Raw genomic sequence first — 18,054 nt, 5'->3', positions numbered from 1 at the left:
CACCGGAAGCAGATAAGGAACGGGACGCTGGAGAGAAACCGAGCGCGCTCACGAGGGAGAGAAACAAACCCGAATGAAACTGTGTTCCCACTCCCGCTTCCTGCTACTCCCTTCCTTGTCTAGTCGGAGATATAATGCCACGGCACAGATGCCCCGGTAGCCAAAATCACCCCGCTCCCACGCTCCACACTGCAGCAATCCTTGCTCTCACTCTTCTGACCTCCATCCTGCCAGCAGGCCACCAAATTAATTACGAATAAGAAGCCACGGAACACGGAACCCACATTATACGTGCCTAGTCTCTCCCTCTCGCCGGCCCGCTAATTTCGGCCAACTTTTAAATACTGTTTACTACTTGGTGCTCTCTCTCTCTCTCCGCATCGGGAAGAAACCACTGCCGCGAGCAGAGTATCTACATGATGCATTCGTGCCAGCGATTATTCACTGTACATATAAATAAACGCGTGGCGCACCTATAAATATATAGAGGCGCAAATAAATATTTGGATTTTCGCCTTATGTGTATACACGCGATGGGAAACCGACTAAAAAAGCTCGACGTTCTGTAGTTCTTCCCGAGTTACATACCACGTTATATAAAACTGCGAGAAAAACGAGATTCTCGGCTGATTTATGGTTTTCGGAAGATGAAGAAAAAGGGAGTGCTCTCAAGCGCTCTCTGTGCCTCCTCTTCCCCGCAGCCTTCTCCCAAATTTATATCCTTCGAAGAGATGAGAATCTCCGCACTGAAATAACGACCAGCCTCGAGGACGAGCTTGATGTTTTAATAACACATCCATTTTTGAACGCAGTTCGTTACAATTTTGCAACTTTGAATCCCACCATAACCCATAATCATTCCTCCTCCCCGCCGCTTGCTTCTTCTGGCCTTTCGGATCTTTTGCACTTCGAATTCGAAGGAACGCCGGACAACGGTTCCAGTCGCTTTTTCTTAGCCTGCTAAACACGAAGGTTCCAGGCCGAATTACCACTTGCGCTCTATCTCGCCGGATCTTTGACGAACTTCATATCTTTCCGGAAGCCAAGAAGACAGTACCGCCCTATATATTAGCTGTACTACTGGCATGTTCGAGGAACGAGGAAACTTTGCTCCCTCGATAGGGTCTGTCTGCCATTGGTGAACTCCTGTCTTCAGAACATCGAGCCTCTTGCGTATAGGTATTCAGACATGCTCCTGTGGGCACAAGGGACTCGGAGAGTCGAACTCGCTGGTGCAAATGTTTCAGAAATATACTGAAAAGCTCATTAGTTCCTCCGTCTTTGGAAAATCGAATCGAATCTGCAGTCTTCCAATGTGCTTCTTGGTCAACCTGACGCAAACTGAGGAAAACAAAATTATTGATTCAATTAAAATTGATGTTACTGCAAGAGTTTTCTTCGTTCAAGTGCAATGTTTTCGGAGATAATTAATCTGCAGTTTGATCTTAAACTATTTTATTCGTTTAATCATGTTTAACCTTGTAACAATTCTGTTTGGTGTTCGGGAAAAATGACGATTTAAAGATCGAACAAAATTTATTCATTTATTCAATTATTTATATCACTCACAACACAATTCAAAAAAAAAAAAGACAGAAAACTTTTTCTTCGTTTCGAATAGTCGCTTTCAAGTTCTGTTCGTTTCATTGGACCTGTTCGTTCGATCGTTTGATCGCTACTCAAATGAATTCACAGATCTGACCGAAATGACGTTTTCCATTTCAAATGAATTAATGAATTCTTACCTTTTTGTAAAGCACGTAAAGAATCGACGAAAAGCTAAATCCGGTTCGTCGAAGAGATTCCATGCAGCCTTGGAGAGTGGGCGAAATGAAAACGATCGGGACATCGATGAAGTTTGAATTTTGCTATTTTTGAAAACTCCTTAAAATCCTGCTGGACCACTCCGAATCGATTGGCCCAACTTGGAAGGTGCCAAAACTCTGGAAACTCAAGTCGGTACGTACTTAAAGTATTCAGAAGACACGTATGTAAATGCAGACTCATAACACATGCATAAAACGCATATGCATTTATATGCGAAGTTTAAACAACGTACATTCGAGAAAGTGGTAAAGACAGTCGTCGTGAATTGGGCGACAGCGCAGAGTAGCTCGGAGCTGCTGGAATGCACTTCGCATTTGCTGGTTTTGCAAAAAGCCTCTTCGCCCAACACGTTGTTACGTGAACCCGTTAAGCGGAAACGAGGAAGCCCATTCGCGAAAACGTAACGTGCACATGTTGTCGGTTAATTGCTCCGTGCTTCTACCATTCAGTGATATATCTGTGTTTAGACTGTCCCAGCAGGGCCGAATCAACAATATCATTCGACCAGATGAGTCATTTTTATTTTTCTTTCATGATATGCGTCGCACGCTGAACTTTTGTGATCTTCAGCTCGAAAAGTGTCGAGCACCCAATTAAAACGATTGTTTCACTCGTTTCCGGCTTCGCAGTTTATTATTTTTTTTCTCAATTACCAATAAGCACATTTGAAGATTAAAACAACACTTTTAGAGGACCTGTTGCTTCTGTACATTCCAAAAATCCATTAAATTTCATAAATCATCAAAATTGTAAACTAATTTCACATTTTTTAACAATTTTTCGTCTATAAGAACACTTTTTATAATGGAATAATAAACTTTTCGTCTGTAATACTATTTTCGTGTATATTAAAATTATTTTCAAAACATATTAATAAACTGCTGATGAAAAACACGCGATCTACTTCTCAGTATAATAGCTGCACCAAAAATGATCAAAACTGTAGAAAAAAGAAAAAAATTTGAGATAAATTTCCTCTTTTTTAAATAAATAAAGTACGATGCTTCAGGCCTCGTTGTTAATTCAGTTTTGAAGAAAAATTAGTTCGATAATTGAGAAGAAATTGTCGATACAAAAAATTGAAAAAACATTTCGATAGGCTGTGGAAAAAATCTTCAAAATAAGAAAAATTGACTGAGCCATCGTGCTAACACTGTTTAAAAACGCAGCTCCTGAAAAGGAAGTGTGAAATTATTTCAAGATTTTATTTTTTGAATTTCCACAAGTACGAAAAATCGGGATCTTTTAAAAAATTGGATTTTTTCTAAATATCAAGAGAACGCGGCCCTTAAGCCGAGTCGTCTGCGAAACGACCTTAAAACTGCGTGACATGGACGCCCAATGTGCGTGAAAATGTAAAATGTGTGGTTTTGACCGAAATTCGCGGAGACCTTGAGGAATAAAATTTCAAGGAAATTAAAAAAAAATAACGCGGCCTGTTATCACGTGCTAATGAGATTCTGATGGATGCTGTCGGAAGTTGCGAATGACGAAATATGAGATCAAATTTAACCGGAGCTGTGCTTGTGTGTTCAACGAGGAACTGTCATTATTTACCGACGTTTTACTCGTTACATAATTTGTAGTCAGAAAGCCAGACGAGCACCTTCCTAATTACAGTTCTAATCAAGATTCTGTTACAATATCCGGTTGTAACGAAAGCAGGAAGAGAGGAAGGGAAACAACCACGGCGAGAATTTGCAGCAGCAAAGTCGAGGCAAATCCGTGTCCGTGTTTCGAGCACGGGGCAAGAACACTTGATTTTTTTGCAATTAGCTCTGCCGTCATGCTGAAAATCTCACGTATAAACGAGGGAGGGCGCGAGCAAGCGAATAAGCTTTTCTCTATCGTGTTTATATATGAGAAGGGGGAAGCTGAGTCTTGGAGCAGCTCAACAAAAATTCGTCTCATGCTAATTTCCCGGCACTCGCGATCAACGTTTACGAAACTTTGATTCGAAGACGCTTCCACGACTCACCATTTTCGGATCCATCCCATGAGAAAATGGTTAAAAATTATTTCCTCAAATCAACTCGTTTGGACGGTTCACGTACAATCGAACAATGAATTTTTAGGTTATTGCGATTCCGATCATGATGGAAAAACAATGATGAAAGGACCAAAGTTCGACCAAAAATCAAATTTCAATTTTGCAGCAGATCGTAAAACTGGTGATGATCAGTGATTGATACAAATTACAATTGAAAAAAAAGGAAATGAAAAATATATGACTGCAAATAAAAGATCACAGCCGATTGTTTCATTCGACCATACAAATAATTCATGACAAAAACATGAATTTCTAGCACGTATATAATTTCATGTTTACACAAACTAAAAAAAAAACTCAAAGAATCACTATAAAAAATTCTAGGCAAATTTCTACTTGAAAATGATCGACAATATTACTTGAAATCCATATTTCTAACCACAAAAGCCTGCATCCAACCGCTTGAGTCTTTATATACCTACAAAATTTCACTAACCTTTTTCATCCAAAGACAAAAAGTCCTTTTCGAAGCACCAAAATAAAAGTACATTATGGAATTTTCTGAAGAAAAGTCCTCGGATAAAAATCACTTCGATGCACGGTTAAAGAAATGTTGAGCATAATTAAAAACAGAAAATAGCCAAAGCGAACAGGGCGAACAGCATCCCCGAAGCGCCAACGCCTTTCGTGAGCTTCTATAGGCTTCCCCCACTATACCCGCTACTCGTTTTTCTGCACGATATACACGCACACCACTCAACTTCGCTACAAGTTCGAAGTATTCGAACCTGTCACTTCACTAATCACTTACGGCACAGTGGCACATCCTTCAACACGTTCCGTCCATCATTCGAAGACTCAATACCCAAAATTATATCGTAAAGAATTGAGAAAAGATTTCTTCTCGGCACAGGCCTCCGGAAGATGATAAAATATCTACGACGTATAGGCACAAGAACGACGTATGGTTGCGCAATGCGGTTAATTTAATTGCTTCTCTTCTTGCCGAGTTATAGTACAGGAAATGGAAGAAGGAAAAAAATGGACGAGCACACGCGTTGATATGAATCAAATTTATTGATATTGCTGTTCCCCTTCACCCATTTCTTGGATTAAATCTATATCCTTCTGTTTTTTTTATCTTTTTTTTCAGTCCAATCATTTATACCGAAAGACGCTTTGCTCGTACGCGCACACAAGACCGAATACAATCTCGATCCCAAGGGCATATTTCCACTTCCAATTAACTTTGTTATTGGTTATATATTAGTTTCTTGATGTATGTGAAAACAGCGTCTTATCGGTTCGACCGTAACATCGAACTCCCCAGTTTATTATGACCACAGAAATGCTTTATTAACATCCCCTAAAACAGGAAATCTTATATTTATGTAACTTTCACTTCACTGCATGTTACTTCAGGTATTGTCTCTTTTGCCGACTAACGGTAGCTTAGCAACGACAGAAAAGATAATATTTTTCATTCCAAGTTACCGACTGCGTTCGTTCAAGCTGTTTTGATATGTCCCGTAATGAAAATTTTGGACATGATTCGATGGTAGAGAACAAAGTTTGTTTTTGCCATTTTTCTGCGTGGGATTAAATTTTTCGATCCCAAACGGTCGAACGATGGCAAAAATATTCAATTTCGAAAATCAAAAACGGTTTACAATTGCTGAAACACGGCATCGAGAATGTGAATGAATGATAATCCACGGCAGATGGTAGTCGACCAACCAGACAACCAGACACACAAGTAGTTTGATAGAAAATGGAAGAACGTTTTTTAATAAATTTGAAAAAAGTAAAAAATTTTTTTTATATTCGCGGTTACATAACCAGTTGTTGCGCGAATTATTATAACTAATGGAATAGTTCAAAAATTTGCCGTCTGATGGAGATGTGACGGAGAAAAAAAAACAAGTTTGGTTTGCGCATATCGCAGTACTACCAAAGAGACAGTAGTAGCGTAGTAGCAAGAAGTCAACTGTCATTGACGCGTACGGGTGCGATTCAATTTGAAAAAAAAAATCTTTTTCGCCGAGACTTCGCGGACCTCATAGTAAAAAGAAAAAAACTAAATAAAAAACAAGATCGGTGGTGGCGAGAGAAGAAACAGAAGGAATGTGAATAATGTTGAATTTTCATTTCGAATAAGTCGCGCGTTTGAGCGATAGCCACGAATCACGTTTTTCTTTTCGATTCATACAATCTGAGAACTTCATTACAAGGATATACGGATAATCAATGAATGACCGGTGATAAAACGGCTTGGATAAGTGTCAAAATATTCGAGTGAATTTTTTGAATGGTTGAAAATGAAAAAAAATAAGAAAATAAACTCGAAGTAAAGCAACCCGAGATACACGCGGTGATGATTCGGGAAGTGAGGTTATGTCGGTCACTTGTCACACACGCGAGAACGAGCGCGCGCGCGCACCCGTGACTTTCTCCGACTGAGTGTTGTTTGTATACATATATATTTTATTATACATGCAAATATAAAATATACAGATCGCGTACGTACACGTATACGTCTACGGGGAGTGTTTTGTCTCCGTCGCCACGCGCTCGTGTCACGTCGCGTGCGAATCGTCTCGACACCCACGAGTTTAGCATTTATAGTTAAGAAAACACATATTGCGAAAACTATTCTCAGTGCCAGAGTGTAATAAATATAAAAACAACAACAGAAACACGTTAACGAAATTTATCGCACGCAGCCGAAACGTGCACGTTACTATTTTAGCACTCTTGTTTTTTTACCCACTTTTTCTCACCGTCAATGTTCAATATCCACGCTCCGAACATGACTTTCTCAAGTATCGCGTTTGACAAAAAATGCCACCGCGATTTTTATCCTCGAATTTTACGATCCTTATGCTTCTTTTCGTTCAGATTTTCGTAGCTCGGAAAAATCACAGTTAAACGTATTTTTATGGCTGTTGATTCTCATATTTTTGGTGAACCTTTCGATCGAAGAGAGCCGTCAATGGATCATCGATTTTTGAGAATATCGTTCGACTCCCTGCTGAGTAGAACTCTTGAAAATTTCAGTAGAAATACAGTAATTAACGGAATAAAAATATGGTCAAATAAAAGTTAAAATTGAGAATTTTACATCTATCCATAGTTTCTGAGAATCAAGTTTCCCCATACTTGCATTTTTACTGCCGAATCTATATCTTTGTTATTTTTTATTATTATTTATTTATTTTTCACTCTGCGTTTTGTCAACCTTATTTTACATACATTGACATGGACCGTTATTTCATTTACTTTCAATTACGTTCGTAATAACCTATTTTTCCTGAGTTTATCCTGTCAGAGCAAACTTTTTTATCCCTTCATCCCCCATCGAGAACTATTCACGTTTAAACTCAACTATGACCGACATCGATATTCAAGATTTGCACAACTTGCTCGTTTACTTTTCTAAAAATACTTACCGAGCCAAGGATCCGGACAATACGGTAATTACATTTTTTCTTTCATATTAAGAATAGCATTTTCTTAAATGCAATTCATTTTTTCATTTTGTGTACCACTGTTGGCTGGAACCCATTTACAGATGAATATATCACATGGTCAATTTTGTATTTGGGACTTCCAGACTTGTGAAGTAATGTTATTGAAATATGTGTAACAAATCAAAAAAAGCCTGAGTATACAGAAAAATTATATACTTCAGTAATTAAATTTAAAAAATATTCCTGAATTGAAGTAAAACAAACTTCAATTGCAGTTGTCAATTCTTTAGACAATTTTTTTGAGGAATTTCTGCTGGGGACCATCAATAACTAAAATACCTTCAGTGATTGAATTGAATTACCAAATTTGATTTCAGACTTCAATTCAGTTCACTAATAATTTTTCTCATCCCAAAATTTCAAAGTTGGAGTGCTGACGAGATTTTCCACATAAATATTCATCTACAATTAGATTCCAACACCACCAGATGTTGAACTTACAAAAGACAAAAACGATTTGTACAATGTGTATGAACGGAAATTTATGTTAATACAAATACCAAGTGTAAATAAACTGAATGTGATCAAAGTTTGTGTGTTTTAAAATAGAGGAAAAATTATTCAACAAAAAACTAGATGTAAAATAATTACATGCGATTCCAGATAATTGAAATCCCAGCAGAAATTTCTGAGAGTGTCAAAGTTTTTTTGCGTACTCAGTATTTAGTTTGCAGAAAATATTCCTATATTCAGAACTAAACCTGCAATGAAATTTCTATAAAGCGTGAAAAGCAAATTTTAACTTTACTCAATATTAAAATATTCAACGGAACAAAACTAAGAGAAACATGAATGCAATAAAATAATGCTGTCAATACTTGAAAATTTACATGAATTCATGTTTATAGAGTCAGGCGATAATGCAGCAATGTTTACTGCTAACGGATCTGGATTACGCTCATTCAGTGATAAACAACAACGGTGGAGATTTGAGCGCTCATTATCCAAGCCATTTGATAATCCTTGAGTACGAGAAGCACAAAAATCCACAAACGTGTGAAACACCGCCACCAATGCCACGAACGACTGAGACTATTTATGAGAGCATATACGATCCGAATAAATTGAAAGAATTGATAAAGAGCGCTAGATACGCGAGATGTCGTTCGAGATTTCCATTGCCGGTGATTTTATACAAAGGTCGACACATTTGTCGGAGCGCGACACTCTCCGGTGGACCTGAGATCTATGGCAGATCAGGATTGGATTTCTTATTCGCTGGCAACGAGACTGGTGTTTTGGAACAAGACGACGAAGCGAGAGCCGCTGGCGATACTGGTATTTTAAGCGACTGGCAATTATTCGATAAAGTACGAAATCAGGATATCAAATTGCTAAAAACTCTTAACGTTGGTAATATCGTCGATTTTATGGTCGAGAAGAAAAAAGTCAAATTCGGAATGAAGTAAGTTTTCTTTCCGTCTCATGTTTACAAGCACTATTTTAGCCTATTTTCTTTTAATTTTCAATTTAATCAAATTTTATTTCCAACTGATAATTAGTGAATCTAATTGGCATAGAAATAAAAAATCGCTTACTTCAAAGTTGATTTCTAAATGTTTTCCCTCCCTGAATACAGTTGGATTTAAATTTAACTCTGAAATTGTTTCCAAAGTGTTTTACAATTTCAAAATCCTGCATAAGATCGAAGAACGATTCTAACTTGAAAGTTCATTTCCATTCGAAGCGTAACGTCCTCCGAGAAAGTCGACAAGGCCAAAAGGTATTCGGATTTTACGATAATGTCACTGCCGTATCCGGGATGTGAATTCTTCAAGGAGTTCCGACACAACGATTACTTCGCAGCGGATCTCGTATTCGATTGGTCCCAGGGACACATCGACGCCGAAATAAGCGTTCCGGATGATCCGATTTCATTGCAATTGCGAATTAATTGGGAACAGTATCAGGTGTGGGATCTGGTACAGCTTACGCAAAACTACATGAAACTCATTCTAAAATATCTCACGGATAGCAGTAGTGGAATGTTGATCCACTGTATATCGGGTAAGTGTATACCGAAAATCATCTTTTACCTTAAAGCACGTGAATGTAGAAAAAATACAATTTTTTTCATTTTCAAAAAAATGTTGGAATAAAAAAGAAAATAAGAAAAAAATGTTAATTGATAATAAAATTCAAATTTGTTTTGTGTTTTTTCAGGATGGGACAGAACGCCGCTATTTGTTTCATTGTTAAGGCTAAGTCTGTGGGCTGACGGTGCAATTCATACGTCTCTAAATCCGTGTCAAATTCTCTATTTAACGATAGCTTATGATTGGATGTTATTTGGCCATGACCTAGCGGATCGCGTGAGCAAAGGCGAGGACATATTTTTCTTCTGTTTTCATTTTTTGAAACACCTGGAGGAAGATGAGTACAGCGTTTCGCCTCGTCATGGACGTACGAAACACTCGGTACTTCGTAACGACAGCGATTCGCACCTCGACAACGTCATGTTCGACAACGATTCCATCGTGACTCATAGCTCGGTCAGCTCCAACATCAGTCTAAACAGTTGTTGCAGCTCGTTCAGTCAAAACAGTCGCGACAGCCAAGACAATAATCCACCCTCGGTTTTTCCATGTTCTTCCACCGAACCCCAGGACGATTTTCACAGTAACGGGTCAGTGAAACTCATTTTCTCGTTCCTGCCACTTTTTAAAAATTATTATTTAGAGAAGAACGTGCGGGGAAGTTTTTCGAGAAAACGAAAAATGAAAATTGTGACAATTCAGCTTCAAGTTCACGAATTATGTAATATTATTTTCATTATTATTAATGCGGAAGAAAAATCATGCATGCACATTTCTGTAAGTCTAAATACGCATCGAGACGTTTTACTCGAAAGTTTTTACTCGTAGCACTAAGTCATGAGTGGAGTGATACATTTTCCATTTGTTTTTGAAAGCAGGAACGTCGTGCCATGGACTTTTCACACATCAAATAAGGAAACCGCTGCTGTTGGACACGGCTCTCGTTCGCCATTGCCAACGAACAGAACGTCGCCGGTCGCAGTGCCAATGCCGGGACGGCTTAGACAACGGAACGAGTCAACGTCTTCCGGTGGTTCTTGGCAAATGGTTTCGGGAACTGGAAGTTTTCGGGGCTCGACAACCGCGAACGGTGCACTTCCGGAATATTTGTCCTCGTCCGGTCTGTCGTCCAAGTCCAACTACGTCTCGTCCACGGGTCAAACTTCACAGGAATCGAGCACAACAATAATCGAAGACGATACAGAAATTCCATTGCCACAGTAAGATTTCAAAAGGATGAATTTTAAAAGTTGGAATTCGAGGTCGAAAGAATCTTGCTTTTCTTGAGTTGAAAATAAATTAATCGAAAAATATTTTAAAAACTTAGTGGGGAAAAAATGGAAGAAAATGTTGGTCATAAATTTTTTGTTGCTTTTTCGTTTACAGAAGTCGGAAGGAAAGACTTCATTGTTTGCGAACAGTTTTTTCAACGGCTTACGCTCATACGGTCGGTTTGCGAATGAAGGACAATTCGGAAGCGGCGAGTTTCAGCCAGTTACTCGGTAATTTTGCGGAAAAAGTTGGAATAATAACACCGCAGCGAACATCGTTGTGACCGTAGAAAGCGTTTATAAATATTTTTTATTACGTATGCGTTTTTGACTGGCCGTTGTTGTTATTGATTCGTCGACTCAACTGAGATTTTTATATTAAAAACTTGTAACAACGAGACAAAGAGACACGGGCGAAGAGAGCCAAACTGTAAATTATTGTTTAAACGTATGCTGAAACGTCGAGGATCTCGTTAATCGGAAAAAAAAAAATATCGAAAGAAAACTTATTGCAAACGTTTGCTGACGCCACGAAATCGCGTTACGTAATAAACTTGATATTTTTGTATATAATCGTGAGATTTAACGGGGAATTGACGATTGCCAAGGTATGCCTGTGCAAGAATATATTCAAAGCTCAAACGAGATTATTATATAACAAGAAAAAAAAGGTTTAAAAAACGAACAATTGAATAAGGAAAAATGAGTTAATAAAACGATTCACGACTGTTGGTGGTATTTACGACGACATGAAATAGCATTTTTTCTTTTCATTTTTATTTGACAAGCTGTTTTTAATGATACGTGCTTCTCTTTTATTCACAAAATTTCCAACGTTTCCACTCACAAATTCATAAGATAAACCATTCGAGAGGATTTTACAGGCTCTCGACAAAGAGGACATTGGGCTCTGGTTCTCAACCAATCTCCCAAACACTCCCAGCAGAACAAGTGACCGCATGGTGTTGTCGTCGTCGGTGATGCATCTAAGCATAAATTACACTTGTTTTCTATTTTACTCTCCGGCAGATCCACCTCCGTTTCACTCTTCTCGATTGTTCTGCTATTTTGCCACAATTGTAACAGACATTGTGCCAGTGTTGCTGCACCCAATAACCGTAATCCCCAACTCACTCCATCCGAAGAACTTTTTCCTTGTACCTTCAAAATAATCAATGACATTCGTTTTTACAGCTTCGCTTTCTTGTAGTGAAATTCACATTGGTAAATGGCATGAATCATTTTGTCATTCAATGACTTTGATTTTCATATTGAATCTGACAATTCGAAAAGGATTAATCTTTTCAATTTTTTTGATCTTTTGAAATGATCAATAGAATTCATGTTCTAAGAATAAAATGAAAAATTATGACTACATGGAATTTTTCTATGGAAACTGAATTGCTCTCTTCAATTTCCTCTTGAACAGAAAAAATAATACCTTAGCATAATCGACGCCTGCAATTCTCTTTCCCAAACTGTAATAACGTCCATAAATATAAAAAAGTCCTTTATGTAATAGCACGAAGACAGGAATTCCGGCTTTTAGTTTGGAAATGAATTTGTTGAAAAAAAGTATGGCTTCCGGCCTCAATTGACTATCAGGATTGTTTATCGATACCCTAAGCCTTTCGAGTATTCTGATCAAGCCTTGTTCACCAAAACATTCCAGAAGAGCTGACAAAATTCGAGCCTAAATAGGAAACAAAAGAATAGAATTTTTGTGTACTTGGGAACAACTCAATTGAAGGTTTGATTTTTGCATAACTGAGAAAGTTGCATACGCTCATGGAGGGGACATTTCGAGTGCCCAAATTAGCTTGAACAATTCCAGTGTACTCTTCGCCAAGCGTTTGATTCCCGAAACCAGAAGTAACGATGAAGTAAATGAGCTTGAATGGTACGTTTGACTGTAAAAATGGCAAAATAGATCGATATCCACCAAACCGATGCAGTAAATCGGAAAGTTTATCTTGCAAATGATTGATGAATTCGTCGTCACGCTGTCGAGCTCGTAAAATTTCTGCCTGACTCGCGATCGTTAGCGGATTTGATTTATTCCGCGATTGTGCGCTTCCCATGGTTGTTTTTTATCAGTTCAATTATCCGAATTTTGGAACGATCAGTTCAAAGGTCTACGAGTTTGATGGTCCATATAAAAAATATTTTTTCACTGTCATAACATGACAACTTAGTATTTCCGTTATTACATTATTTTCATACCACTTCATTCACGTGTCATTTCTCTTCGTTCACTATTTCGAAATATTCTACATTCGTAAAATAACTTGTTGGAATTCGCAAACATGACAATGTCAGGCTACACGGTAGATAACAAACACAATGTGGACCGGTAGTAGTCAAACTTCGCGTACTCACGTCATGTTTACATCACAGTCCTGTACTGTAACTAGAAACTAGAAACCAAGCTAGAAACCTCTAATATACCAAAAACAAAAAAGCTGGTACAAAATACGATCGTCGTGTCCTTTATCGAAATATCGTTAGTCGATAAAGCTGAGTAAAAGAAGCAGTCGAAAAAGAAGATCTCCCGTGCTTACGTAGCACAAAAACAGAACGAAAAAAAATCTTTTTTTGTTTGTTCTTCGCTAAACCGAATTTGACTCAACGACAAAGTAATGATAAAAGTAGACAAGCATTCATCGTACCAATCATATCATAGCTAAAACGTTGAAGTAAAGCCCAAACAAGGTTTTAACCGCCACAAATTATGGATTGGGAACGCTGTCTCGTTTCATGCAAATGAAATACAGCAAAATGTTTATTTGACACGGAATGAGCAGCCAAACAAATTTCCTTCAAATAAATTTCTTTCTTCAATATTCCAAGCTAAACAGCTTGGACTTCCCTTGAATATTTACTGACAACCATTAATTTGAAGGTTTGAATATTATATTAAAACTTGAAAAATGTCCTACTCCGAAATTCATCCTCGCATGAATCATTCGAATGTGAATAATTTACAATCAATTGAATGTCAATATTATTTAAGCTTCTCGAAACGAAAGTTTTGATCATTTTGGTTTGTTTTCAAACATCAAGATAAATGAAAATTCCCTACGTAAAACTCAAGCTCGCTTATATTGATTTCAAACAGTTCCCGCGTTGCGTTAGTTCAGTTGAGGTCCGCAGTAGAGGTAGATGGGAGTGTGAGCAACGGGTAGGGGTGACGCCCGGCGTCGAGTTAGCATTCTGGTCGAGGAGACCGTGCTGCGAGTTCGGCAGAGCGAAGTGAGCAAATCAGTGAGCGGAGAGGCATCGCCCTAGATAACGGTAGAGTTGTGTACAGTGTCGTCGTGGTGTCTTTTCTCTTGTTATACACACACAAAACACACACGCGAGGTCTTACACACAGTCAGACAGACATACCGACAAAAATACACATACGTGAAAGGAGAGAATACTATAAAAGAATACGGGCAAGAACGAAGAGATAGAGACAGGAAGGAGCAGTTTGTGGATTAGGTTTCTTGCTTAAAAAAACCGTTCTCACACTCTCAATAAATACACTCACATGGACACGAATAGATATATATATTGACATATATATATTTAACTGAACTGGAAATACACATTCGTGTAACGTCGTGAGATTAACGACAAGTATCGAAGAGAGGAAAGAGTGAGAGAGTCGATAGGAGGCGTTGTGTTAGTGGATACAACACTTTCGACAACGAGCAACACAGGACACAAAATTGAGACTCCCCGGGCGAGCAATCAGCTCGCTTTTTCCTTCACGAAATTTTATACAAAATTCTAGTTAAAAACTTACAATTGTTAAAACCATAGTTTTTTTAAATAATAGTGCGGTTCAACGAGAAAAAAAAGAAGTTGAAAAAGCACCAGTGTGACACACGCAGTCCGGTGCCTCAGTATCCCTCAACCCCTCCCTCACCTCTTTGCTTTCTCTCTCTGGCTCGTGCAGTTGCACCAGCGGTTTCTAACATAACGTGCGTTTCGTTACACGGTGAGAACACGCCAGCGTGCGCGGTGCTACTCAGTGCGACTTTTTGTTACGATAGTTCAATTTAATAAATTATTAATAAATAACGAAAAATTATAAAAACGAAGGTGTAAGTGGAGGAAAGTACGATTAAACTGTGTGTCTGAAACATCGATGAACTCATGGCCGTGCAGTGACGAGCCGGACGCGAGGGAACCATTACTTAGCTAATAAAGTACGAGAGAAAGAGAGACAAATCATTCACTCGGTTAACCGAGCTTTCAGTTTAAACAACGAAATAATCAATTTTTAAACTCGTTCGTTTTATTAATGTGCATTTACAAAAAATTTATGAATACTTCATAAACGTGTATATATATATATATATTTACACGCACATAAACGCGGACGTACTACTCCGAACAGCGTATAATCGCCGGGGATCGGGCGAGGCGCGAGCGCGACAGAGATAAACGTCGCCCTCTCTCTCTCTCTCTCAACGAGTGAAAGAAGAAAACGAGGCTCAAAGTTGTATATCTTTCTTTCGCGTGGGACGAGTTTGGTGCGTGTGACTACGATCCGTAACGAAATAAACGGGAATTAAGGAACGAGATACATTATAAAATACGGGGTTCGAGGCACACGAAGACACACGAATTTTTACGAAGAAAGGCCAAGTTTCAAGACTTTTTACTAAAAGTCTAGCGGGATAGGCAAAAGGTAAGCAAATCATGATTTTTTCCAAATTATTATTGTTATTGATTCTCTATCGTTATCACTCGGCACGAGAGCTCAACACGTTTTCTCGTTCTGCTGAGTTTCGAGAAAGCGAGAGGGAAAAAGCGGCGTTTTAGGCGCCCTGTGGGGGCCGCCGCGTGGCGTGGCTGTCTCATGGAACGTCGTTCGCTCCGGAAATCAGCTATCCTTTCCTCTCCTTCGCCACACCACACTCCCGGAGACTTGAAAAAATATGTATAATTTTCATCCCTCTCCAAATTCTTTTGCTCTGTCTCTTTTCCTCCGCAAACAAAATGGCGGATCTTTAATAAACGAAATTTTGAAATCCCGTAGTTTCCGTCAACTCGCTTTCGAAGAACTATTTTTTTTCAGTTAATTTTATTTCAAAACTCGCGCCTATTTCGACTAATTAGAAATTTAACTTTGGACAGCCGAATCGAAGTTAAGAGAAAGTTTAAATTACAATTCGATTGGTCCTTTGTCCTTCGACTTTGAACATTCTCAATTAAAATTACCACACTTGAGACAAAATCTAATTATTTCGTGTTTATTCGTTGTTCATTCTCGAATCTCATTGTTTTTGTATTCAACTGTCAGAACTCCGCCGTACACGTTCCAACTGTCAAAGCTCATAATCGGTGATCGTAAAGACTTGTTTTAGTTATTTTTCTGTAACGATTTAACACACGCATCGGCTGTTTGGAGGTTATGTATTTTCTTAATGATATCCCAGATACGGAATCTCGTACCACCGACTAACCTCTCCACCTCAGCATCGTGCCGTTTTTTCTTTTATCTCTCGCTCCCTCGGTCTTTCCCTGTTACAATATCTGCACCCATTGTCGACTTTGAAGACAATGAAGAGCGGGTGAATCTTATTTACTCCAACGTTTCCACTTAACTCGTGCCAATTGTCAAGCGAGTATATTTTTCTCTCGAGCCACGTACTTGAGCGAGGCTTGCGCGCACACGCGCACGTTTCACACACTAACACGAAGACATACATTTACTCGAACAGTGTAAATTACCCGCATCGAATTCCGCGCCGATAGTAACACGCGCTCCCTCCAAACGAATAATGGAGAAACGAGCGAGAGACAGCGAAACACAAAGCGAGAGAGAAAAGAGATATTGGGAAGCTCGCGTTTCTCCGCTGTCCGATCCACCGGCACGCGATTCCAACTGTCTTTCGCTGTACAGGGTGTCCGAAAAACCTCACCCAAATTTCGCACCAATCGATAGATCGCGAAATTCCAAAGAGAAAAGTCCTTAGCCATTTTTCCCGCCGATCCACCGATCAGGCGCTATTCAGCCGCCAATGGCCGAACGGCTCGGTTCGCGGATGGGACGAATATCTCGGAAACTACGAGCCTCAGAGGAAAACGGCTAAGGACTTTTCGTTTCGAAATCATCTCCTCCGTCGATGCCAATCGTTATTGGCCCCCACTTTTGGGACACCCTGTACATAATTTTTCTTGCTTTCTTCTTTACCCTCCGCACGGGCTATCGGACCCCGGCAAAACTTGTTGTCCGGCTTTTTCTCGACGAGGTGGATTCCCCTGAACTGACACTCTTCGCGCACATACGTGTACGTGTGTACAGGAATTCGTACGGATGCGCGTTCATATGTCGACACATGCACATGAGCACACGCACTTTACGTACATCGACACAAATTCCGCGAAGTACCAGCGAATTCTTCGTGCCCTTGGTAAAGACCGGAGTGTGTTCCAGTTACAACGTTCGATCGTTCGTTGACCATGCGTCGTGAAAAAAAAACTGACGCACAACTTCCGATAACCCATTGACAGTTGAGCTCCTTATTTTTTAACCTCTCGGCAAATCGCGATCTTCCCCTTCTCGTCGTGATTCATAATTTTTCATTAGTTTTCACAAAAACAAGGATTCCCAACCCGGAAACGGGGCTCGAACTCGAGTTTGGGGAAACTCTGAAAACCCTCGGTAAGTTTGAGCCTCGAGAAGCTCCGGGGACTCGAGAGCTCGACGACTCGAATCTAAACGCAAATTTTCCGCGCCACTTGCGGCTGATTAATACAGAAAAAGCGGCTCGATGGACTGCGAGAAAGAATGGCAATCGAGTGGCAACTTCTTGTCGGAGGAGCCTCGGAAAATTTAACAAATTCAGGCTCCGACCTTGAGGCTCGAACGGTCTTTGACAAACGTCGAAATGAGACTTTGCCAAGTCGCTTTTCGAAATGACTCGCAACGAATAAAACGTTCGTGAGAGGATCCCAGCACACGCCGCAGCAGCCCTCGAACCTCCGCTACGATTCCGGAGCTTTTTGCCATTGATATTAAGGAGGTCACTGACTGGGACACTTGTGACAGTCGGAAAGCACGTATAATGTAACTCCTCGCTCTTGCGAGCATGAGTCATCGCTCGACGGAGCCTCCGTCCTTGTCCCTCCCTCGTCGCTCTTCCCCCGCTCGACGATTCCTCCTTCTCTTTATTCACCGCGCGGCTACGAAAATATAACTAAGAAAGGGAAACTCTCAGCCGTTCAGTATTTTTGTCGCTGTACGTTCTCGAGTCGAAAATCTCTAACGCTCGCGCAGACAAAGATCTTTGCCTGGATGCGATGAATCTTTATTTCCATTATTTAATATGCGAGCGAACTTGAGAGTATGGATCAGTCGACTAAGCCCACTCGGAATTTTCTAAATCGATATTCTTCGA

The 18,054-nt window shown here is 39.5% G+C and overlaps 3 protein-coding genes and 1 long non-coding RNA gene across 5 annotated transcripts in view; 2 read left to right on the top strand and 2 right to left on the bottom strand.

Annotated features, from left to right (window-relative positions):
* Window positions 1-769: 769 nt before the first annotated feature.
* LOC122415451 (uncharacterized) lies at window positions 770-4,254 on the bottom strand. 2 transcript variants are annotated; one of them, XR_006261925.1, is made up of 3 exons: window positions 2,060-4,254; window positions 1,746-1,950; window positions 770-1,341 (listed from the first exon to the last, which is right to left on the bottom strand). It is a non-coding gene; the product is annotated as an uncharacterized lncRNA (long non-coding RNA). The 2 variants fall into 2 exon arrangements; XR_006261924.1 differs by having other exon boundaries at window positions 1,746-1,943; window positions 2,060-4,250.
* Window positions 4,255-5,769: 1,515 nt separating this feature from the next.
* On the top strand, window positions 5,770-11,409 carry EDTP (Egg-derived tyrosine phosphatase). Its single transcript, XM_043427578.1, has 6 exons — window positions 5,770-7,290; window positions 8,196-8,752; window positions 9,035-9,354; window positions 9,511-9,973; window positions 10,262-10,603; window positions 10,770-11,409. Exons 1-6 carry the CDS (start codon window positions 7,204-7,206, stop codon window positions 10,936-10,938), a joined length of 1,938 nt encoding a protein of 645 aa, XP_043283513.1. The 5' UTR covers window positions 5,770-7,203; the 3' UTR covers window positions 10,939-11,409.
* On the bottom strand, window positions 11,384-13,135 carry Pex10 (peroxin 10). Its single transcript, XM_043427581.1, has 3 exons — window positions 12,439-13,135; window positions 12,096-12,347; window positions 11,384-11,815 (listed from the first exon to the last, which is right to left on the bottom strand). The coding sequence occupies exons 1-3, from the start codon at window positions 12,733-12,735 to the stop codon at window positions 11,498-11,500; spliced, it is 867 nt and encodes a 288-aa protein (XP_043283516.1). The 5' UTR covers window positions 12,736-13,135; the 3' UTR covers window positions 11,384-11,497.
* Window positions 13,136-13,866: 731 nt separating this feature from the next.
* The window catches only part of Rap1 (RAS oncogene family member Rap1), a 44,357-nt gene continuing 40,169 nt past the window's right edge, over window positions 13,867-18,054 (top strand). Inside the window, exon 1 of the mRNA XM_043427582.1 lies at window positions 13,867-15,338. The gene's annotated coding sequence lies outside the window, so the exon portion shown is untranslated. The remainder of the gene's footprint in view (window positions 15,339-18,054) is intronic.

The sequence above is a fragment of the Venturia canescens genome, chromosome 8, assembly GCF_019457755.1.
Source record: "Venturia canescens isolate UGA chromosome 8, ASM1945775v1, whole genome shotgun sequence".
Taxonomy (NCBI): Eukaryota; Metazoa; Arthropoda; class Insecta; order Hymenoptera; family Ichneumonidae; genus Venturia; species Venturia canescens.
The sequence above is the reverse complement of the archived record's forward strand: the minus strand, read 5'-3'. Positions and strand labels throughout refer to the sequence as shown.

Excerpts from the sequence above, each read along its gene's own strand:
- EDTP (XM_043427578.1), top strand. The coding sequence starts at position 7,204 with ATGACCGACATCGATATTCAAGATTTGCACAACTTGCTCGTTTACTTT. Across the intron at positions 7,291-8,195 it reads CCAAGGATCCGGACAATACG|AGTCAGGCGATAATGCAGCA; the intron begins GTAATTACATTT and ends TCATGTTTATAG. Across the intron at positions 8,753-9,034 it reads AAAGTCAAATTCGGAATGAA|CGTAACGTCCTCCGAGAAAG; the intron begins GTAAGTTTTCTT and ends TTCCATTCGAAG.
- Pex10 (XM_043427581.1), bottom strand. The coding sequence starts at position 12,735 with ATGGGAAGCGCACAATCGCGGAATAAATCAAATCCGCTAACGATCGCG. Across the intron at positions 12,348-12,438 it reads GAAATGTCCCCTCCATGAGC|GCTCGAATTTTGTCAGCTCT; the intron begins GTATGCAACTTT and ends TTTCCTATTTAG. Across the intron at positions 11,816-12,095 it reads CAGGCGTCGATTATGCTAAG|GTACAAGGAAAAAGTTCTTC; the intron begins GTATTATTTTTT and ends ATTATTTTGAAG.